The sequence below is a fragment of the Lissotriton helveticus genome, chromosome 6 (genome assembly GCF_964261635.1).
Source record: "Lissotriton helveticus chromosome 6, aLisHel1.1, whole genome shotgun sequence".
NCBI classification, from domain to species: domain Eukaryota; kingdom Metazoa; phylum Chordata; class Amphibia; order Caudata; family Salamandridae; genus Lissotriton; species Lissotriton helveticus.
This window is the reverse complement of record NC_136067.1, coordinates 8,056,461-8,079,919: the sequence shown is the minus strand read 5'-3', so window position 1 is coordinate 8,079,919 and position 23,459 is coordinate 8,056,461. Positions and strand designations below refer to the sequence as shown.

Sequence of the window (23,459 nt, the reverse complement as noted above, 5' to 3'; positions counted from 1 at the left end):
GAGTTTGACTGCTGGGGGTGTGCTGGCAGCGGGTGTCGTGTGATGTGGCCCCATATGCCGGTTCCTGGGTTTGACTGCTGGGGGTGTGCTGGCAGCGGGTGTCGTGTGATGTGGCCGCACATGCCCTGGGTTTGACTGCTGGGGGTGTGCTGGCAGCGGGGTGTCCTGTGATGTGGCCCACATGCCCTGGGTTTGACTGCTGGGGGTGTGCTGGCAGCGGGGTGTCGTGTGATGTGGCCCCATATGCCGGTTCCTGGGTTTGACTGCTGGGGGTGTGCTGGCAGCGGGTGTCGTGTGATGTGGCCCCATATGCCGGCTCCTGAGTTTGACTGCGGGGGGTGTGCTGGCAGCGGGCGTCGTGTGATGTGGCCGCACATGCCCTGGGTTTGACTGCTGGGGGTGTGCTGGCAGCGGGCGTCGTGTGATGTGGCCGCACATGTCCTGGGTTTGACTGCTGGGGGTGTGCTGGCGCGGGGTGTCGTGTGATGTGGCAGCACATGCCCTGGGTTTGACTGCTGGAGGTGTGCTGGCGCGGGGTGTCGTGTGATGTGGCCCACATGCCCTGGGTTTGACTGCTGGGGTGTGCTGGCAGCGGGTGTCCTGTGATGTGGCCCCATATGCCGGTTCCTGGGTTTGACTGCTGGGCGTGTGCTGGCAGCGGGGTGTCGTGTGATGTGGCCCCCACATGCCCTGGGTTTGCTGCTGGGGGTGTGCTGGCAGCGGGTGTCGTGTGATGTGGCCCACATGCCCTGGGTTTGACAGCTGGGGGTGTGCTGGCAGCGGGGTGTCGTGTGATGTGGCCCCACATGCCCTGGGTTTGCTGCTGGGGGTGTGCTGTCAGCGGGGTGTCGTGTGATGTGGCCCCATATGCCGGTTCCTGGGTTTGACTGCTGGGGGTGTGCTGGCAGCGGGTGTGGTGGGATATGGTGGCACATGCTGGTTCCTGGGTTTGACTGCTGGGGTGTGCTGGCAGCGGGGTGTCGTGTGATGTGGCCCCATATGCCGGCTCCTGGGTTTGACTGCTGGGGGTGTGCTGGCAGCGGGCGTCGTGTGATGTGGCCCCACATGCCCGGGGTTTGACTGCTGGGGGTGTGCTGGCAGCGGGGTGTCGTGTGATGTGGCCCCACATGCCCTGGGTTTGACTGCGGGGGGTGTGCTGGCGGCGGGGTGTCGTGTGATGTGGCCCCCACATGCCCTGGGTTTGACTGCGGGGGGTGTGCTGGCGGCGGGGTGTCGTGTGATGTGGCCCCCACATGCCCTGGGTTTGACTGCGGGGGGTGTGCTGGCGGCGGGGTGTCGTGTGATGTGGCCCCCACATGCCCTGGGTTTGACTGCGGGGGGTGTGCTGACGGCGGGGCGTCGTGTGATGTGGCCCCACATGCCCCGTGTTTGACTGCTGGGGTGTGCTGACAGCGGGTGTCGTGTGATGTGGCCCCACATGCCCCGGGTTTGACTGCTGGGGGTGTGCTGCAGCGGGTGTCCTGTGATGTGGCCGCACATGCCCTGGGTTTGCTGATGGGGGTGTGCTGGCAGCGGGGTGTCGTGTGATGTGGCCCCACATGCCCTGGGTTTGCTGCTGGGGGTGTGCTGGCAGCGGGCGTCGTGTGATGTGGCCCCCACATGCCCTAGGTTTGCTGCTGGGGGTGTGCTGGCGCGGGGTGTCGTGTGATGTGGCCCACATGCCCTGGGTTTGACTGCTGGGGTGTGCTGGCAGCGGGTGTCCTGTGATGTGGCCGCACATGCCCTGGGTTTGACTGCTGGGGGTGTGCTGGCAGCGGGGTGTCCTGTGATGTGGCCCACATGCCCTGGGTTTGACTGCTGGGGGTGTGCTGGCAGCGGGGTGTCGTGTGATGTGGCCCCATATCCCGGCTCCTGGGTTTGACTGCTGGGGGTGTGCTGGCAGCGGGTGTCGTGTGATGTGGCCGCACATGCCCTGGGTTTGACTGCTGGGGGTGTGCTGGCAGCGGGGTGTCCTGTGATGTGGCCCACATGCCCTGGGTTTGACTGCTGGGGGTGTGCTGGCAGCGGGGTGTCGTGTGATGTGGCCCCATATGCCGGTTCCTGGGTTTGACTGCTGGGGGTGTGCTGGCAGCGGGTGTCGTGTGATGTGGCCCCATATGCCGGCTCCTGAGTTTGACTGCGGGGGGTGTGCTGGCAGCGGGCGTCGTGTGATGTGGCCGCACATGCCCTGGGTTTGACTGCTGGGGGTGTGCTGGCAGCGGGCGTCGTGTGATGTGGCCGCACATGTCCTGGGTTTGACTGCTGGGGGTGTGCTGGCGCGGGGTGTCGTGTGATGTGGCAGCACATGCCCTGGGTTTGACTGCTGGGGGTGTGCTGGCGCGGGGTGTCGTGTGATGTGGCCCACATGCCCTGGGTTTGACTGCTGGGGTGTGCTGGCAGCGGGTGTCCTGTGATGTGGCCCCATATGCCGGTTCCTGGGTTTGACTGCTGGGCGTGTGCTGGCAGCGGGGTGTCGTGTGATGTGGCCCCCACATGCCCTGGGTTTGCTGCTGGGGGTGTGCTGGCAGCGGGTGTCGTGTGATGTGGCCCACATGCCCTGGGTTTGACAGCTGGGGGTGTGCTGGCAGCGGGGTGTCGTGTGATGTGGCCCCACATGCCCTGGGTTTGCTGCTGGGGGTGTGCTGTCAGCGGGGTGTCGTGTGATGTGGCCCCATATGCCGGTTCCTGGGTTTGACTGCTGGGGGTGTGCTGGCAGCGGGTGTGGTGGGATATGGTGGCACATGCTGGTTCCTGGGTTTGACTGCTGGGGTGTGCTGGCAGCGGGGTGTCGTGTGATGTGGCCCCATATGCCGGCTCCTGGGTTTGACTGCTGGGGGTGTGCTGGCAGCGGGCGTCGTGTGATGTGGCCCCACATGCCCGGGGTTTGACTGCTGGGGGTGTGCTGGCAGCGGGGTGTCGTGTGATGTGGCCCCACATGCCCTGGGTTTGACTGCGGGGGGTGTGCTGGCGGCGGGGTGTCGTGTGATGTGGCCCCCACATGCCCTGGGTTTGACTGCGGGGGGTGTGCTGGCGGCGGGGTGTCGTGTGATGTGGCCCCCACATGCCCTGGGTTTGACTGCGGGGGGTGTGCTGGCGGCGGGGTGTCGTGTGATGTGGCCCCCACATGCCCTGGGTTTGACTGCGGGGGGTGTGCTGACGGCGGGGCGTCGTGTGATGTGGCCCCACATGCCCCGGGTTTGACTGCTGGGGTGTGCTGACAGCGGGTGTCGTGTGATGTGGCCCCACATGCCCCGGGTTTGACTGCTGGGGGTGTGCTGCAGCGGGTGTCCTGTGATGTGGCCGCACATGCCCTGGGTTTGCTGATGGGGGTGTGCTGGCAGCGGGGTGTCGTGTGATGTGGCCCCACATGCCCTGGGTTTGCTGCTGGGGGTGTGCTGGCAGCGGGCGTCGTGTGATGTGGCCCCCACATGCCCTAGGTTTGCTGCTGGGGGTGTGCTGGCGCGGGGTGTCGTGTGATGTGGCCCACATGCCCTGGGTTTGACTGCTGGGGTGTGCTGGCAGCGGGTGTCCTGTGATGTGGCCCCATATGCCGGTTCCTGGGTTTGACTGCTGGGGGTGTGCTGGCAGCGGGGTGTCGTGTGATGTGGCCCCCACATGCCCTAGGTTTGCTGCTGGGGGTGTGCTGGCAGCGGGCGTCGTGTGATGTGGCCCCACATGCCCTGGGTTTGACTGCTGGGGGTGTGCTGTCAGCGGGGTGTCGTGTGATGTGGCCCCATATGCCGGTTCCTGGGTTTGACTGCTGGGGTGTGCTGACAGCGGGTGTCCTGTGATGTGGCCCACATGCCCTGGATTTGACTGCTGGGGGTGTGCTGTCAGCGGGGTGTCCTGTGATGTGGCCCCACATGCCCTGGATTTGACTGCTGGGGGTGTGCTGTCAGCGGGGTGTCCTGTGATGTGGCCCCACATGCCCCGGGTTTGACTGCTGGGGGTGTGCTGGCAACGGGGTGTCGTGTGATGTGGCCCCATATGCCGGTTCCTGGGTTTGACTGCTGGGGTGTGCTGACAGCGGGGTGTCCTGTGATGTGGCCCACATGCCCTGGATTTGACTGCTGGGGGTGTGCTGTCAGCGGGGTGTCCTGTGATGTGGCCCCACATGCCCTGGATTTGACTGCTGGGGGTGTGCTGGCAGCGGGCGTCGTGTGATGTGGCCCCACATGCCCTGGGTTTGACTGCGGGGGGTGTGCTGACAGCGGGGTGTCCTGTGATGTGGCCCCACATGCCCCGGGTTTGACTGCGGGGGGTGTGCTGACAGCGGGGTGTCCTGTGATGTGGCCCCACATGCCCCGGGTTTGACTGCTGGGGTGTGCTGACAGCGGGGTGTCGTGTGATGTGGCCCCACATGCCCCGGGTTTGACTGCTGGGGGTGTGCTGGCAGCGGGGTGTCGTGTGATGTGGCCCACATGCCCTGGGTTTGACTGCTGGGGGTGTGCTGTCAGCGGGGTGTCGTGTGATGTGGCCCCACATGCCAGCTCCTGGGTTTGACTGCGGGGGGTGTGCTGGCAGCGGGGTGTCGTGTGATGTGGCCCCACATGCCAGCTCCTGGGTTTGACTGCGGGGGGTGTGCTGACAGAGGGGTGTCGTGTGATGTGGCCCCACATACCCTGGGTTTGACTGCTGGGGGTGTGCTGGCAGAGGGGTGTCATGTGATGTGGCCCCACATGCCAGCTCCTGGGTTTGACTGCTGGGGTGTGCTGACAGCGGGGTGTCCTGTGATGTGGCCCACATGCCCTGGATTTGACTGCTGGGGGTGTGCTGTCAGCGGGGTGTCCTGTGATGTGGCCCCACATGCCCTGGATTTGACTGCTGGGGGTGTGCTGGCAGCGGGCGTCGTGTGATGTGGCCCCACATGCCCTGGGTTTGACTGCGGGGGGTGTGCTGACAGCGGGGTGTCCTGTGATGTGGCCCCACATGCCCCGGGTTTGACTGCGGGGGGTGTGCTGACAGCGGGGTGTCCTGTGATGTGGCCCCACATGCCCCGGGTTTGACTGCTGGGGTGTGCTGACAGCGGGGTGTCGTGTGATGTGGCCCCACATGCCCCGGGTTTGACTGCTGGGGGTGTGCTGGCAGCGGGGTGTCGTGTGATGTGGCCCACATGCCCTGGGTTTGACTGCTGGGGGTGTGCTGTCAGCGAGGTGTCGTGTGATGTGGCCCCACATGCCAGCTCCTGGGTTTGACTGCGGGGGGTGTGCTGGCAGCGGGGTGTCGTGTGATGTGGCCCCACATGCCAGCTCCTGGGTTTGACTGCGGGGGGTGTGCTGACAGAGGGGTGTCGTGTGATGTGGCCCCACATACCCTGGGTTTGACTGCTGGGGGTGTGCTGGCAGAGGGGTGTCATGTGATGTGGCCCCACATGCCAGCTCCTGGGTTTGACTGCGGGGGGTGTGCTGGCAGCGGGTGTCGTGTGATGTGGCCCCACATGCCCTGGGTTTGCTGCTGGGGGTGTGCTGGCAGCGGGGTGTCCTGTGATGTGGCCCCATTTGCCGGTTCCTGGGTTTGACTGCTGGGGGTGTGCTGGCAGCGGGGTGTCGTGTGATGTGGCCCCACATGCCCTGGGTTTGACTGCTGGGGGTGTGCTGGCAGCGGGGTGTCGTGTGATGTGGCCCCCACATGCCCGGGGTTTGACTGCTGGGGGTTCCGCTGGCAGCGGGTTGTCGTGTGATGTGGCCCCACATGCCCTGGGTTTGACTGCTGGGGGTGTGCTGGCAGCGGCGTGTCCTGTGATGTGGCCACATATGCCGGTTCCTGGGTTTGACTGCTGGGGGTGTGCTGGCAGCGGGGTGTCGTGTGATGTGGCCCCACATGCCCTGGGTTTGCTGCTGGGGGTGTGCTGGCAGCGGGGTGTCGTGTGATGTGGCCCACATACTGGTTCCTGGGTTTGACTGCTGGGGCTGTGCTGGCAGCGGGGTGTCCTGTGATGTGGCCCCATATGCCGGTTCCTGGGTTTGACTGCTGGGGCGTGTGCTGGCAGCGGGGTGTCGTGTGATATGGCCCCCACATGCCCTGGGTTTGCTGCTGGGGGTGTGCTGGCAGCGGGGTGTCGTGTGATGTGGCCCCATATGCCGGTTCCTGGGTTTGACTGCTGGGGGTGTGCTGGCAGCGGGGTGTCGTGTGATGTGGCCCCATATGCCGGCTCCTGGGTTTGACTGCTGGGGTGTGCTGGCAGCGGGGTGTCGTGTGATGTGGCCCCATATCCCGGCTCCTGGGTTTGACTGCTGGGGGTGTGCTGGCAGCAGGCGTCGTGTGATGTGGCCCCCACATGCCCTGGGTTTGGCTGCTGGGGGTGTGCTGGCAGCGGGGTTTCGTGTGATGTGGCCCCACATGCCCGGGGTTTGACTGCTGGGGGTGTGCTGGCAGCGGGGTGTCGTGTGATGTGGCCCCACATGCCCTGGGTTTGCTGCTGGGGGTGTGCTGGCAGCGTGGTGTCGTGTGATGTGGCCCCACATGCCCTGGGTTTGCTGCTGGGGGTGTGCTGGCCGCGTGGTGTCGTGTGATGTGGCCCCACATGCCCCGGGTTTGACTGCTGGGGTGTGCTGACAGCGGGTGTCGTGTGATGTAGCCCCACATGCCCCGGGTTTGACTGCTGGGGTGTGCTGCAGCGGGTGTCCTGTGATGTGGCCGCACATGCCCTGGGTTTGACTGCTGGGGGTGTGCTGGGAGCGGGGTGTCCTGTGATGTGGCCCATATGCCCTGGGTTTGACTGCTGGGGGTGTGCTGGCAGCGGGCGTCGTGTGATGTGGCCCCACATGCCCTGGGTTTGCTGCTGGGGGTGTGCTGGCAGCGGGGTGTCGTGTGATGTGGCCCCATATGCCGGTTCCTGGGTTTGACTGCTGGGGGTGTGCTGGCAGCGGGGTGTCGTGTGATGTGGCCCCCGCATGCCCTGGGTTTGCTGCTGGGGGTGTGCTGGCAGCGGGGTGTCGTGTGAAGTGGCCCCCACATGCCCTGGGTTTGCTGCTGGGGGTGTGCTGGCAGCGGGGTGTCGTGTGATGTGGCCCCACATGCCCTGGGTTTGACTGCTGGGTGTGTGCTGGCAGCGGGCGTCGTGTGATGTGGCCCCACATGCCCTGGGTTTGACTGCTGGGGGTGTGCTGTCAGCGGGGTGTCGTGTGATGTGGCCCCATATGCCGGTTCCTGGGTTTGACTGCTGGGGTGTGCTGACAGCGGGTGTCCTGTGATGTGGCCCACATGCCCTGGGTTTGACTTCTGGGGGTGTGCTGGCAGCGGGGTGTCGTGTGATGTGGCCCCACATGCCCTGGATTTGACTGCTGGGGGTGTGCTGTCAGCGGGGTGTCGTGTGATGTGGCCCCACATGCCCCGGGTTTGACTGCTGGGGGTGTGCTGGCAGCGGGGTGTCGTGTGATGTGGCCCCATATGCCGGTTCCTGGGTTTGACTGCTGGGGTGTGCTGACAGCGGGTGTCCTGTGATGTGGCCCACATGCCCTGGATTTGACTGCTGGGGGTGTGCTGTCAGCAGGGTGTCCTGTGATGTGGCCCCACATGCCCTGGATTTGACTGCTGGGGGTGTGCTGTCAGCGGGGTGTCGTGTGATGTGGCCCCACATGCCCCGGGTTTGACTGCTGGGGGTGTGCTGGCAGCGGGGTGTCGTGTGATGTGGCCCCATATGCCGGTTCCTGGGTTTGACTGCTGGGGTGTGCTGTCAGCGGGGTGTCGTGTGATGTGGCCCCACATGCCCTGGATTTGACTGCTGGGGTGTGCTGGCAGCGGGGCGTCGTGTGATGTGGCCCCCACATGCCCTGGGTTTGACTGCTGGGGGTGTGCTGACAGCGGGGTGTCGTGTGATGTGGCCCCACATGCCCCGGGTTTGACTGCTGGGGTGTGCTGACAGCGGGGTGTCGTGTGATGTGGCCCCACATGCCCTGGGTTTGACTGCGGGGGGTGTGCTGGCAGCGGGGTGTCGTGTGATGTGGCCCACATGCCCTGGGTTTGACTGCGGGGGGTGTGCTGACTGCGGGTGTCGTGTGATGTGGCCCCATATGCCGGTTCCTGGGTTTGACTGCTGGGGGTGTGCTGGCAGCAGGTGTCGTGTGATGTGGCCCCACATGCCCTGGGTTTGCTGCTGGGGGTGTGCTGACAGCGGGTGTCGTGTGATGTGGCCCCATATGCCGGTTCCTGGGTTTGACTGCTGGGGGTGTGCTGGCAGCAGGTGTCGTGTGATGTGGCCGCACATGCCCTGGGTTTTACTGCTGGGGGTGTGCTGGCAGCGGGGTGTCGTGTGATGTGGCCCCACATACTGGCTCCTGGGTTTGACTGCTGGGGTGTGCTGGCAGCGGGGTGTCGTGTGATGTGGCCCCACATGCCCTGGATTTGACTGCTGGGGGTGTGCTGTCAGCGGGGTGTCGTGTGATGTGGCCCCACATGCCCGGGTTTGACTGCTGGGGGTGTGCTGGCAGCGGGGTGTCGTGTGATGTGGCCCCATATGACGGTTCCTGGGTTTGACTGCTGGGGTGTGCTGTCAGCGGGGTGTCCTGTGATGTGGCAGCACATGCCCTGGGGTTGACTGCTGGGGGTGTGCTGTCAGCGGGGTGTCCTGTGATGTGGCCCCACATGCCCTGGATTTGACTGCTGGGGTGTGCTGGCAGCGGGGCGTCGTGTGATGTGGCCCCCACATGCCCTGGGTTTGACTGCTGGGGGTGTGCTGGCAGCGGGTGTCGTGTGATGTGGCCCCACATGCCCCGGGTTTGACTGCTGGGGTGTGCTGACAGCGGGGTGTCGTGTGATGTGGCCCCACATGCCCTGGGTTTGACTGCGGGGGGTGTGCTGACAGCGGGTGTCGTGTGATGTGGCCCCATATGCCGGTTCCTGGGTTTGACTGCTGGGGGTGTGCTGGCAGCAGGTGTCGTGTGATGTGGCCGCACATGCCCTGGGTTTGACTGCGGGGGGTGTGCTGACAGCGGGTGTCGTGTGATGTGGCCCCATATGCCGGTTCCTGGGTTTGACTGCTGGGGGTGTGCTGGCAGCAGGTGTCGTGTGATGTGGCCGCACATGCCCTGGGTTTTACTGCTGGGGGTGTGCTGGCAGCGGGGTGTCGTGTGATGTGGCCCCACATACTGGCTCCTGGGTTTGACTGCTGGGGGGTGCTGGTAGCGGGGTGTCGTATGATGTGGCCCCCACATGCCCTGGGTTTGACTGCTGGGGGTGTGCTGGCAGCGGGGTGTCGTGTGATGTGGCAGCACATGCCCTGGGTTTGACTGCTGGGGGTGTGCTGGCAGCGGGGTGTCGTGTGATGTGGCAGCACATGCCCCGGGTTTGACTGCTGGGGGGTGCTGGCAGCGGGGTGTCGTGTGATGTGGCCCCCACATGCCCTGGGTTTGACTGCTGGGGGTGTTCTGGCAGCGGGTGTCGTGTGATGTGGCCCCCACATGCCCTGGGTTTGACTGCTGGGGGTGTGCTGGCAGCGGGGTGTCGTGTGATGTGGCCCACATGCCTTGGGTTTGACTGCTGGGGGGGGTGCTGGTAGCGGGGTGTCGTATGATGTGGCCCCCACATGCCCTGGGTTTGACTGCTGGGGGTGTGCTGGCAGCGGGTGTCGTGTGATGTGGCCCCCACATGCCCTGGGTTTGACTGCTGGGGGTGTGCTGGCAGCGGGGTGTCGTGTGATGTGGCCCCACATGCCCTGGGTTTGCTGCTGGGGGTGTGCTGGCAGCGTGGTGTCGTGTGATGTGGCCCCCACATGCCCTGGGTTTGGCTGCTGGGGGTGTGCTGGCAGCGGGGTTTCGTGTGATGTGGCCCCACATGCCCGGGGTTTGACTGCTGGGGGTGTGCTGGCAGCGGGGTGTCGTGTGATGTGGCCCCACATGCCCTGGGTTTGCTGCTGGGGGTGTGCTGGCAGCGTGGTGTCGTGTGATGTGGCCCCACATGCCCTGGGTTTGCTGCTGGGGGTGTGCTGGCCGCGTGGTGTCGTGTGATGTGGCCCCACATGCCCCGGGTTTGACTGCTGGGGGTGTGCTGGCAGCAGGCGTCGTGTGATGTGGCCCCCACATGCCCTGGGTTTGGCTGCTGGGGGTGTGCTGGCAGCGGGGTTTCGTGTGATGTGGCCCCACATGCCCGGGGTTTGACTGCTGGGGGTGTGCTGGCAGCGGGGTGTCGTGTGATGTGGCCCCACATGCCCTGGGTTTGCTGCTGGGGGTGTGCTGGCAGCGTGGTGTCGTGTGATGTGGCCCCACATGCCCTGGGTTTGCTGCTGGGGGTGTGCTGGCCGCGTGGTGTCGTGTGATGTGGCCCCACATGCCCCGGGTTTGACTGCTGGGGTGTGCTGACAGCGGGTGTCGTGTGATGTAGCCCCACATGCCCCGGGTTTGACTGCTGGGGTGTGCTGCAGCGGGTGTCCTGTGATGTGGCCGCACATGCCCTGGGTTTGACTGCTGGGGGTGTGCTGGGAGCGGGGTGTCCTGTGATGTGGCCCCATATGCCCTGGGTTTGACTGCTGGGGGTGTGCTGGCAGCGGGCGTCGTGTGATGTTGCCCCACATGCCCTGGGTTTGCTGCTGGGGGTGTGCTGGCAGCGGGGTGTCGTGTGATGTGGCCCCATATGCCGGTTCCTGGGTTTGACTGCTGGGGGTGTGCTGGCAGCGGGGTGTCGTGTGATGTGGCCCCCGCATGCCCTGGGTTTGCTGCTGGGGGTGTGCTGGCAGCGGGGTGTCGTGTGAAGTGGCCCCCACATGCCCTGGGTTTGCTGCTGGGGGTGTGCTGGCAGCGGGGTGTCGTGTGATGTGGCCCCACATGCCCTGGGTTTGACTGCTGGGTGTGTGCTGGCAGCGGGCGTCGTGTGATGTGGCCCCACATGCCCTGGGTTTGACTGCTGGGGGTGTGCTGTCAGCGGGGTGTCGTGTGATGTGGCCCCATATGCCGGTTCCTGGGTTTGACTGCTGGGGTGTGCTGACAGCGGGTGTCCTGTGATGTGGCCCACATGCCCTGGGTTTGACTTCTGGGGGTGTGCTGGCAGCGGGGTGTCGTGTGATGTGGCCCCACATGCCCTGGATTTGACTGCTGGGGGTGTGCTGTCAGCGGGGTGTCGTGTGATGTGGCCCCACATGCCCCGGGTTTGACTGCTGGGGGTGTGCTGGCAGCGGGGTGTCGTGTGATGTGGCCCCATATGCCGGTTCCTGGGTTTGACTGCTGGGGTGTGCTGACAGCGGGTGTCCTGTGATGTGGCCCACATGCCCTGGATTTGACTGCTGGGGGTGTGCTGTCAGCAGGGTGTCCTGTGATGTGGCCCCACATGCCCTGGATTTGACTGCTGGGGGTGTGCTGTCAGCGGGGTGTCGTGTGATGTGGCCCCACATGCCCCGGGTTTGACTGCTGGGGGTGTGCTGGCAGCGGGGTGTCGTGTGATGTGGCCCCATATGCCGGTTCCTGGGTTTGACTGCTGGGGTGTGCTGTCAGCGGGGTGTCGTGTGATGTGGCCCCACATGCCCTGGATTTGACTGCTGGGGTGTGCTGGCAGCGGGGCGTTGTGTGATGTGGCCCCCACATGCCCTGGGTTTGACTGCTGGGGGTGTGCTGACAGCGGGGTGTCGTGTGATGTGGCCCCACATGCCCCGGGTTTGACTGCTGGGGTGTGCTGACAGCGGGGTGTCGTGTGATGTGGCCCCACATGCCCTGGGTTTGACTGCGGGGGGTGTGCTGGCAGCGGGGTGTCGTGTGATGTGGCCCACATGCCCTGGGTTTGACTGCGGGGGGTGTGCTGACTGCGGGTGTCGTGTGATGTGGCCCCATATGCCGGTTCCTGGGTTTGACTGCTGGGGGGGTGCTGGCAGCAGGTGTCGTGTGATGTGGCCCCACATGCCCTGGGTTTGCTGCTGGGGGTGTGCTGACAGCGGGTGTCGTGTGATGTGGCCCCATATGCCGGTTCCTGGGTTTGACTGCTGGGGGTGTGCTGGCAGCAGGTGTCGTGTGATGTGGCCGCACATGCCCTGGGTTTTACTGCTGGGGGTGTGCTGGCAGCGGGGTGTCGTGTGATGTGGCCCCACATACTGGCTCCTGGGTTTGACTGCTGGGGTGTGCTGGCAGCGGGGTGTCGTGTGATGTGGCCCCACATGCCCTGGATTTGACTGCTGGGGGTGTGCTGTCAGCGGGGTGTCGTGTGATGTGGCCCCACATGCCCGGGTTTGACTGCTGGGGGTGTGCTGGCAGCGGGGTGTCGTGTGATGTGGCCCCATATGACGGTTCCTGGGTTTGACTGCTGGGGTGTGCTGTCAGCGGGGTGTCCTGTGATGTGGCAGCACATGCCCTGGGGTTGACTGCTGGGGGTGTGCTGTCAGCGGGGTGTCCTGTGATGTGGCCCCACATGCCCTGGATTTGACTGCTGGGGTGTGCTGGCAGCGGGGCGTCGTGTGATGTGGCCCCCACATGCCCTGGGTTTGACTGCTGGGGGTGTGCTGGCAGCGGGTGTCGTGTGATGTGGCCCCACATGCCCCGGGTTTGACTGCTGGGGTGTGCTGACAGCGGGGTGTCGTGTGATGTGGCCGCACATGCCCTGGGTTTGACTGCGGGGGGTGTGCTGACAGCGGGTGTCGTGTGATGTGGCCGCACATGCCCTGGGTTTGACTGCGGGGGGTGTGCTGACAGCGGGTGTCGTGTGATGTGGCCCCATATGCCGGTTCCTGGGTTTGACTGCTGGGGGTGTGCTGGCAGCAGGTGTCGTGTGATGTGGCCGCACATGCCCTGGGTTTTACTGCTGGGGGTGTGCTGGCAGCGGGGTGTCGTGTGATGTGGCCCCACATACTGGCTCCTGGGTTTGACTGCTGGGGGGTGCTGGTAGCGGGGTGTCGTATGATGTGGCCCCCACATGCCCTGGGTTTGACTGCTGGGGGTGTGCTGGCAGCGGGGTGTCGTGTGATGTGGCAGCACATGCCCTGGGTTTGACTGCTGGGGGTGTGCTGGCAGCGGGCTGTCGTGTGATGTGGCAGCACATGCCCCGGGTTTGACTGCTGGGGGGTGCTGGCAGCGGGGTGTCGTGTGATGTGGCCGCACATGCCCTGGGGTTGACTGCTGGGGGTGTGCTGTCAGCGGGGTGTCCTGTGATGTGGCCCCACATGCCCTGGATTTGACTGCTGGGGTGTGCTGGCAGCGGGGCGTCGTGTGATGTGGCCCCCACATGCCCTGGGTTTGACTGCTGGGGGTGTGCTGGCAGCGGGTGTCGTGTGATGTGGCCCCACATGCCCCGGGTTTGACTGCTGGGGTGTGCTGACAGCGGGGTGTCGTGTGATGTGGCCCCACATGCCCTGGGTTTGACTGCGGGGGGTGTGCTGACAGCGGGTGTCGTGTGATGTGGCCCCATATGCCGGTTCCTGGGTTTGACTGCTGGGGGTGTGCTGGCAGCAGGTGTCGTGTGATGTGGCCGCACATGCCCTGGGTTTGACTGCGGGGGGTGTGCTGACAGCGGGTGTCGTGTGATGTGGCCCCATATGCCGGTTCCTGGGTTTGACTGCTGGGGGTGTGCTGGCAGCAGGTGTCGTGTGATGTGGCCGCACATGCCCTGGGTTTTACTGCTGGGGGTGTGCTGGCAGCGGGGTGTCGTGTGATGTGGCCCCACATACTGGCTCCTGGGTTTGACTGCTGGGGGGTGCTGGTAGCGGGGTGTCGTATGATGTGGCCCCCACATGCCCTGGGTTTGACTGCTGGGGGTGTGCTGGCAGCGGGGTGTCGTGTGATGTGGCAGCACATGCCCTGGGTTTGACTGCTGGGGGTGTGCTGGCAGCGGGCTGTCGTGTGATGTGGCAGCACATGCCCCGGGTTTGACTGCTGGGGGGTGCTGGCAGCGGGGTGTCGTGTGATGTGGCCCCCACATGCCCTGGGTTTGACTGCTGGGGGTGTTCTGGCAGCGGGTGTCGTGTGATGTGGCCCCCACATGCCCTGGGTTTGACTGCTGGGGGTGTGCTGGCAGCGGGGTGTTGTGTGATGTGGCCCACATGCCTTGGGTTTGACTGCTGGGGGGGTGCTGGTAGCGGGGTGTCGTATGATGTGGCCCCCACATGCCCTGGGTTTGACTGCTGGGGGTGTGCTGGCAGCGGGTGTCGTGTGATGTGGCCCCCACATGCCCTGGGTTTGACTGCTGGGGGTGTGCTGGCAGCGGGGTGTCGTGTGATGTGGCCCCTCATACTGGCTCCTGGGATTGACTGCTGGGGGTGTGCTGGCAGCGGGGTGTCCTTTTTATACACCTAATTCCTTTGTCTGTGTCTGCAGGGTGGGGGGAAAAACCAGTTGCAGCTGGTTTTGGAGCACTCTGGAGCGCTCAGCCCCTCTCACCATTCACCAGGCAGGCTAGGGTCATCAGTCGCACCACAGGGGCGGAGCCAGCATTGTGTGGGGAAGGCCCAGCCCTATTTAGGTCCCAGGTGCACTCCTCCCTCACATCAGCATGCTAATCTCAACACTCACCACCGGGGCAGACCCATCCTGACTCCTGGAGCCAGGCTCACCAGCCAGCTCCAGCCAACCACAAGCCAGACAGCCAATTCACATAATTTACACAGACATGCCACCTTCTAGAAGTGGCACTTCCACACTAGACACAATAACACCGCACACATCATCGCGCAGCATTTAATCACACGAGTCCGCACATACCAAACTCGACCCTGCACACCCCACACATCAGGAACTACCAGGGACACATACATTGCCCATGCATTCCTATGGGAGGGCAGGCCTAGCTCACACACGCACTCAGAGAGCGCACGCACTTTCCACGGGGACACAGTGAAAGTGCGCAGAAGCTAAAAATCACTAACACCAGGTCACAATTAAAAGCAAAAAGTTTAGGGGTGAACCTGCCAGAAGGGCCAAGTCCAACAGTGATCTATGAAAATGTAGCGCCTAAAGACCGTCTGAGGGGTGATACTTGTGCGTTAAATGAAAACAAACTACATGACGACCTGCAAAGTAGACAATGCACTTTAAAACGGTTTGTTTCGCTTCTTTTACCTGAATCTTCACCGCAATGACAACAGAATTCAGCTCTCTGTCGAGTTCTTTCAGCACGGTGAGTTTCTTCAGCGTCAAACTGCAGAGCCTGGAGGAGACACAAAGCAAGGAGGCCTTAGCGAGGCGCTATGTACAACTGCAGAGCCTGGAGGAGACACAAAGCAAGGAGGCCTTAGCGAGGCGCTATGTACAACTGCGGAGCATGGAGGAGACACAAAGCAAGGAGGCCTTAGCGAGGCGCTATGTACAACTGCAGAGCCTGGAGGAGACACAAAGCAAGGAGGCCTTAGCGAGGCGCTATGTACAACTGCAGAGCTTGGAAGAGACACAAAGCAAGGAGGCCTTAGCGAGGCGCTATGTACAACTACAGAGCCTGAAGGAGACACAAAGCAAGGAGGCCATAGCGAGGTGCTATGTACAACTGCGGAGCCTGGAGGAGACACAAAGCAAGAAGGCCGCAGCGAGGCGCTATGTACAACTCGGAGCCTGGAGGACACACAAAGCAAGGAGGCCGCAGCGAGGCGCTATGTACAACTGCAGAGCCTGGAGGAGACACAAAGCAAGGAGGCCTTAGCGAGGCGCTATGTACAACTGCGGAGCCTGGAGGAGACACAAAGCAAGGAGGCCGCAGCGAGGCGCTATGTACAACTGCGGAGCTTGGAAGAGACACAAAGCAAGGAGGCCTTAGCGGGGCGCTATGTACAACTGCAGAGCCTTGAGGAGACACAAAGCAAGGAGGCTTTAGCGAGGCGCTATGTACAACTGCAGAGCCTGGAGGAGACACAAAGCAAGGAGGCCGCAGCGAGGCGCTATGTACAACTGCAGAGCCTGGAGGAGACACAAAGCAAGGAGGCCGCAGCGAGGCGCTATGTACAACTGCGGAGCATGGAGGAGACACAAAGCAAGGAGGCCTTAGCGAGGCGCTATGTACAACTGTAGAGCCTTGAGGAGACACAAAGCAAGGAGGCCTTAACGAGGCGCTATGTACAACTGCAGAGCCTGGAAGAGACACAAAGCAAGGAGGCCTTAGCGAGGCGCTATGTACAACTACAGAGCCTGAAGGAGACACAAAGCAAGGAGGCCATAGCGAGGTGCTATGTACAACTGCGGAGCCTGAAGGAGACACAAAGCCAGGAGGCCGCAGCGAGGCGCTGTGTACAACTGCAGAGCCTGGAAGACACACAAAGCAAGGAGGCCGCAGCGAGGCGCTATGTACAACTGCAGAGCCTGGAGGAGACACAAAGCAAGGAGGCCTTAGCGGGGCGCTATGTACAACTGCAGAGCCTTGAGGAGACACAAAGCAAGGAGGCTTTAGCGAGGCGCTATGTACAACTGCAGAGCCTGGAGGAGACACAAAGCAAGGAGACCGCAGCGAGGCACTATGTACAACTGCAGAGCCTGGAGGAGACACAAAGCAAGGAGGCCGCAGTGAGGCGCTATGTACAACTGCAGAGCCTGGAGGAGACACAAAGCAAGGAGGCCGCAGCGAGGCGCTATGTACAACTGCAGAGCCTGGAAGAGACACAAAGCAAGGAGGCCTTAGCGAGGCGCTATGTACAACTGCAGAGCCTGGAGGAGACACAAAGCAAGGAGGCCGCACCCATATCACTCTCAACAAGCGCTATCTCCATGAGTGCCCAGCGGCTCACACAGCACAGGGACTCTGAGGGGAGGGTGAAGGGGGGAAGATAAAATTAACTCGGCTTAGGGAAGCTTAGAGGATTACTGCTGCTGTGGCTGGAAGGCTTGGCCAGGATGGGTGGCAGAAGAGCCCTCCCCGGAGAGAAGCGACCTGCAGGGCGTGAATCCACCCAGTCCAACGCCGGATCCCTCGTACCCTGGCGATAACTGTTCATAATCAAGCATTTCATCCACGTCTAGGAGGACAGAACAGGGCAAGTCTGAGAGCTATATCAACACAGAACCCCCAGTGATGTCCACGAGATGGAAGCAGAGGCTGCGGGGTCTCTAGGGCGCGCTGGCTTCCAAATATACTACATACACACAGTTATTGCTGCCCTGAAGTTGTAGTCACTTACATTACGTTACTGTGTCCCTAGTAGCAATACTCAATAGGAGTGCTGGGCATGTCACAAGTTGTGGAGGTCTGTCCTCATACACCGCCCGGTGTCTTGCTTCATCATTGACCAGTCCTCGCTCTCTAAAAACCCGGTTTGATAGAGAGCGGGCCTTCACCTGGAGACAGGGAGGCACTTCTAATTATTTAAGTGGGGGCCGCGAAAATAATGGGTTAAAAACCAATGTAATACCAAATTTGCATTTAATTGTAGAGTGAATTACTTGGTGTTATAATCTGGGACGTGGGGATTAGGGGACCAATTACCCCATTGTTGGAAACGGGATCCCTGGCTGGCCAGGGCTTTCGCCAAAGTCAGTCAGAGATCCCCATTCCCAAGTCAGGGCAAGGGAGTTACACGCCAAGATAACCCCTGCTCACCCTCTAGGTAACGTGGCGCGAGCAGCAAGGCTAAACTCGGAGGCGATGTGAGTTAAGTATTTGCGCACGCACCCCAGCAACAACACCCAGGACCCACCACAAAGGAAACTCCACACAAGGTTATATAAAAATAGCCTTTGTATTATAAGAAATACACATTAGATAAAACACACATATTGTTACACTGTGCCAACAGGCACGGGCGGAATTTACAAGGGATAATGTACAGGACAGGGCCACCTGGACCACTGTCAAGGGTATGCACTTTCAGAACTTAGCACTTGTTGAAAATAAATTCACTGTAGCACACAATATAAAAATAGAGCACACAACCAGTAATCACTGGTAACAGGACCTCACTAGCACCACCTGTACTAGGGAGAAAACAACCACCTAAGTATTACAATACCTGTAGGGGTGTAAGAACATAACACATGATGCATAAACATACATTCAGCGGTGTAAGGAAGGAAACACATGATGCATCAACAATACATTCAGAGGTGTAAGGCACACGACGCATAAAAACACATTCAGGAGTGCAGAAAATGAACAATTGCGCAAAACTCAGATAAGTCACCACCTGTGACTGTCCATAGGCCAACTGGCCTCTCTAGGGCTAGGACGCCCTGTGTCCCAAAATCAGGGGGCCTAAACGTGGCAGTTGCCCACAAAGTGCTGGGCAACTGGTGCAGGGAAAGTTAGAGCAACGTTGGAGCCTCGTGGGCTCAAGAACCACCACTGTGGCACTGATGAGCCTCCCTGGGCTCTAGAACAACGAACTGGCCCTCCTGAGCCTCTCTCAGGCTCTCAGACAAGAATGGGCACTCGAGCCTCTCAGGGCTCGCAAAGCAAATGGCACTCTCAGAGCCTCTCTGGGCTCTTAAAACGACTGTGGGGGGCAAGAGCCTCTCCGGGCTCGAAGAACAGGGGTGCCCCTGAGCCTCTCGGGGCTCGTCACGTATGTGGGCAGGGGGGGGCCCTCTCGGGGGACCCCAGAACAACTGGATAGTCACTCAGGGCTCGAACAATGAGGCCGGGTCGGAGCCTCTCCGGGCTCCAGAACAAAGGAATGGCCTCGAGCCTCTCTGGGCTCAAAGAACGAATGGTCCCCCAGGAGCCTTGGGGCTCCTCAGTACTGGTGGGGGCTTGGTTGGAGTCCCTCACGGGGGACTCAGAGCAGGGGCAACAGCCCCGAAGAGCCTCACAGGCTCACGGACAAGAACTGACCTCGTATGTCGGAGTGGCCCTCTACCAACGGGGCCGCTCGAGGAATCAAAGAGAACCCGCCCCCGCACTCACCGGGACTTCACTGGTGCTGCGGGGGGTGGGAAAAACTGCCGGCTTCTCCTTTCCGGCAACGCGGGGCTCCTCTCCACTCGGGGAGCCTCGGGGACGGCCGGCTGCTTCTTTGCTCCGCTGGGGGGGGGGGGAGGCGACGGGACTTCCGGTTCGCCTCTCCCGGGCCGCGCTGTGATTGGCCGGGCACACAAACACTTCCGGGTCGCTTTAGATAGGCAGGCGGGGTCCCATTATCCGAGGAGTGGGCTCCCTCGTGATAAATTAATATCTCCAAAACGGGCACAATAAAAGCGGCAGATGAGCGGGGTGGCACCCGTGCCGCTAGACCACCTCACGGGGCGATCAGATGCCGGGTGGGCACCGGCTGGGCACACCAAGCGCTAGCAGCGTTAGCAACGAAGGACAGGCGCTCCCAAGCGCCACAGGACAAAATACAGCGCTCACAGCGCTATGGGCAAAATAAAGCGCTTTCAAGCGCTAGGCAGGAGACTTCAGCGCTCCCCAGCGCTGAAGGGCAGAGAGCAGCGCTCTCAGGGCTGCAGGCAAGGAATCCTCAGTGCTCCCCAGCACTGGAGGACAGGACAAGGCTCCAGCAGGGGCTGGAGGCAGGCAGGGGGGCAAGGCTGGGCCAGAGCCAGCACACTGGGTCTCCAGGCAGGGAGACACAAGTGGCGGTCCTCCTGGCCCCAGCAGCAGCAACAGCGCCTTCTGGCAGGATCCCAAAGCAGAACACATTCATGGGGACACAGCCCCTTCTTATACTGTAAAATCCTTTGTTTCAAGGTGCAGGGTGGGGGAAAACCAGTTGCAGCTGGCTTGGGAGCACTCTTGATGGCCCAACCACCCATTTCTTTCACTGGGGAGACTAGGGTCGTTAGACACACCACAGGGGGGCGGAGCCAGCATTGTGTGGGGAAAACCCAGCCCATCCAGGACACAGGTACACTCCTCCCACACATCACTCATGCTAATCTCACACTCACCACCGGGCAGACCCATCCAGACTTCCTGGAGCCTGGCATGCCAGCCAGCTCCAGCCAATCACGCTCCAGCACCCTCACTGCACACATATCTCAATGTCCAGAAGTAGCACTTCCCTTCTAGACACATACAAGCCGCAGACACCATCTCGTAGCATTCACTCTCACGAGTTGACACATACTAAACTCGAGCCTGCACTCCCCAAGCATCAGGAACTACCAGGGACACACACATTCCCCATGCATTCCTATGGGAGGGCAGGCCAGCCATGCTACACGCACGCACTTTCACTCTGGGACCCAGGGAAAAGTGCGCAGAGACCCAAAAAAATCACTGACACAGGGTCACACATAAAGCAAAAAGTTTAGGGGTGAACCTGCCCTACGGGCCAAGTCCAACACCAATCACCACTGTTACGGTCGTCGACATGTTTCTGCCCACGGCTCTAATGAGTCAGCGGCCTTCCTCAGGACGAAAGACGAGCTCTTATTTTTGTAATATAATACTAGATATTTCCTTCTTGTTAGGGTGACTAGAGTCAACCTCTGACCTTACGTGTGGTTCTTAGGTCCGCAAGCGTGGGGTCTTTACTGCCCCATGGGGGGGAAGGTTCCAGGACCCCTGTAGACACACTTGCCTCAAGGTACGTCCCTCACCGTACCCCTAAATACGTCGCTCCTTCTCCCGATGGTCAGCCTCAGAGCTGCCATCCTTGAAAAGAAGAGTGGAACCTATGGCGAGGGTGGAGCGACAGGACTTGGCCAGGTAGCCGAGGAAACCACAGAGAGAATCTGAGGGCAAAGCCCGAACGAAAAGAACAGCACACAACTCTGAGTGAAGGAAGAGAGCTGGACGGGATGTAAAAGAAAGGTGCTGGCTAAGGAGGGAATAGAAAGAGCTCTCTCCCGGGGAGCATAGAGAGAGCACAGAGCAGCAGACCCCCCTACACGAGGAGAGCGGCGGTCGGCACAGAGCACCGACCAGGGAAGAGTCAGAGGTAGAATTAGATGAGACCTCACCAAGGGCTAGATGTAGGTAAATAGGATTTACCGATTCTAAAATATCGAATTTTACCGATTCAGTATTTTAGAATCGGTAAATCCTATGTAGCTAATAATTCGATAAAAATTACCAAATCGTTAAGATTCCTTATTTACCGAATCGGTAATTGCCATTCATTCCTATGTGCCTGGAGGCCCTTAGGAATGAATGTGAATTACCGAATCGGTAAATACCGATTCAGTAAAATAGGGGAAGAGTCAAGGGTGGCAGGGTGTCACTTTGACACCCTGTTGCACCCCTGAATAGTGCTTGTGTGCACATGTGGCACATATACATGCCCTAAGGGCATGTATGTCTGCCACATGGCACAGATGTAAATGCACAGATTTGCATTTACAGAGGTTTTCGTTATTTACCACAAACTAATGGTTGGTGGTAAATAACGAATCCTTAAAGCACAGAAGCACTCTTCAAAGTGCTTCCTACATGTCATTTACCGAATCGGTAAATGATGATTCGGTAAATACCGATTCGTTATTTACCGAATCCTCCCCTACATTCCAAATACCCAACGGTAACGGCCAAAATTCGGTAATTTCGGCCGTTACCGACCGGTATTGGGCCACCTACATCTGGCCCCAAATCTTTAAAGAAGGAGCGGGGTTAAACGGGAGATCAGGGACCAAGGTAGCCTGGTGCTGACCTAACCAACACAGAGGAAAAACAGGATGGCACCTCTGCACACGCACAAAGGGAGCAGCGACGAAGACGTGTGCTGCTCCACCCAAACGCACAGCATAGATACACTGACCCCAAGGGAGAAACTGGCCAAAGAGGAGCGCGAGACCTTGACGCAGCACTCTGCCACTTGCTAGCACGCTGGACCGAGACAAATGACCAGTACGATAGACCCTGGCTGAAAGAGGGATGATTCGAACCAGAGGTCATGGCCAGGGCGGAAGACTGCATCCGGCATGGAGGAGGAGATCCCGACTGGAGCCTCCCCTACACGCAGGAATGCCTAAAAAGATGGGATGGCCATGTTAAGGAGAAACCAGAGGAACTACCCAAAGCAAAGATGTACCAGCTGCTACAGAAGGACACACCAGGGACCATCTACGTGCCGTGGGCTCAAAAGGATAAAGAGGGGCTAAGGATAAAGTTACCGCCATTTCTGGATGGAGCGGGAAAACGGATCTCATGCTTTGAAAAGAACACGCCGGGAATAAACCTAGCGATGGGCGATATCAAAAGTCTGCAAAGTAGTCTTATCAGACAGCAGACTGACAAGCGTTCATTCCAGCAATTACGCTGACAAACACCGAGCACGACGGGCCGCATTCAATTTATACAGACTTCGAGTATGGACGGCCCTGAAGGAGATGTTCACTGACCGCACTGACATAGGAGGGTTAATGGCGGAGACTATGAAGGTAGGGGAGACAATAACCCATGTTCTGGCTAGGATGAGGGAACGATGGGGACAAGAGATAGGACAGCCGTGGACTGATACAGGCCCGCAAGTCGCATTCTTTTACATTATTCTCAAAAAGGGGCTTTCCAGTGAGATTCAAAGAAGATTGGACAACGTGGTACGGTTAGACACAAGCCCTGGAGGGAGATACGAGCCATATATAGCATTACCACCAAACGAAACAAGAGAAGGATAGAGAGAATAAGGACCAAGCCCAGAGAGACACTCATAGATTAGTTCAATACAAACTGAAAAAGACCGCCCTTGAGGGGGCCGCATTGGCTGTGAACGTGCAAATGGTGCCAGTCTTAAATGGAGCTCCACTGTAAAACCCCAGCTATAGCAGCAGAGTCCAGGGAGTTTACCAGCAGACAGACCTCAGAGAATGTTACGATTGCCACAGGATGGGCCACCTGGCAGACCGATGCCGGTTAAAAGCATACCATGAACAGAGATCGATGGGTTAGGGTCAGCCACCACAAAATCCTAATCCCCGAAATCAAGGTCATGGAAACCTGAATACACCCTTCATTCAGCAGCAGTGAGGCCAAGCAGCCAGCGCACCACTGTGACGGGGATCAGGGAGTCGGACAAACACATAGCAACAGCAACCGCAGACAGGGAGCTCAGCCCAAGAGGGACCGGGCCACAGACTAGGCACGGTGGGGTAACCGCCTGGGGAGGTAATGCCTTCACACAAACACAGAGTCCAAATGCGCAGTGAGATTAAGCCCCAGAGTAAAATACCCTCCATTTACCCACATCTCAAGAGTTAAATGTACCAAAAGAAGGACCATTTAGAAAACATTGGGAATACAAACCTTTACTTTCATCTGGGGATACAGAGCTGCAATATGTGCCCCGCCGATCGGGTATCATCACTAAAGTTCGCCATTAAGGGAACCAAGGCCCGACTCTGCTGTTAATCCTCCAGGGCAGGGTCTGGCCACACCGCAGGGGGGAGGGCAGTCTGACGAGGGATCGGGGCAGCTCCCAGACCTAGAACTTAAAAAGCAGGCACCCAGGTTCTCGCATCCAAAGTCAAATGGGATGGATTCCAATTAACAAGTCGAAAGGTCCCCATTCGCGGGCACTCGGCCTGGGACCCATGTTTCCATCATGGCGTGTGGCATGTAGTTCCAACAGCACCCCCAAAAACTAGAAGCCTCGAGCCAGATGGAGGCCCCCTCTCAGTTCTAAAACCAAGCTGTCCTCAAGTGGCGGGATCCAGGATTCCCATATGCCTGGGATATTGAAGACCCCATAACCTTCACAGCAC

The 23,459-nt window shown here is 60.4% G+C and overlaps 1 protein-coding gene across 4 annotated transcripts in view; it reads right to left on the bottom strand.

Moving 5' to 3' along the window:
• The window catches only part of LOC144762126 (phosphofurin acidic cluster sorting protein 2-like), a 642,794-nt gene that overhangs the window by 465,160 nt on the left and 154,175 nt on the right, over positions 1-23,459 (bottom strand). For all 4 annotated transcript variants that reach the window (XM_078647259.1, XM_078647257.1, XM_078647258.1 and 1 more), the window contains one exon: positions 14,964-15,051. In XM_078647259.1, the coding sequence (XP_078503385.1) occupies positions 14,964-15,051 (88 nt within the window). The remainder of the gene's footprint in view (positions 1-14,963; positions 15,052-23,459) is intronic.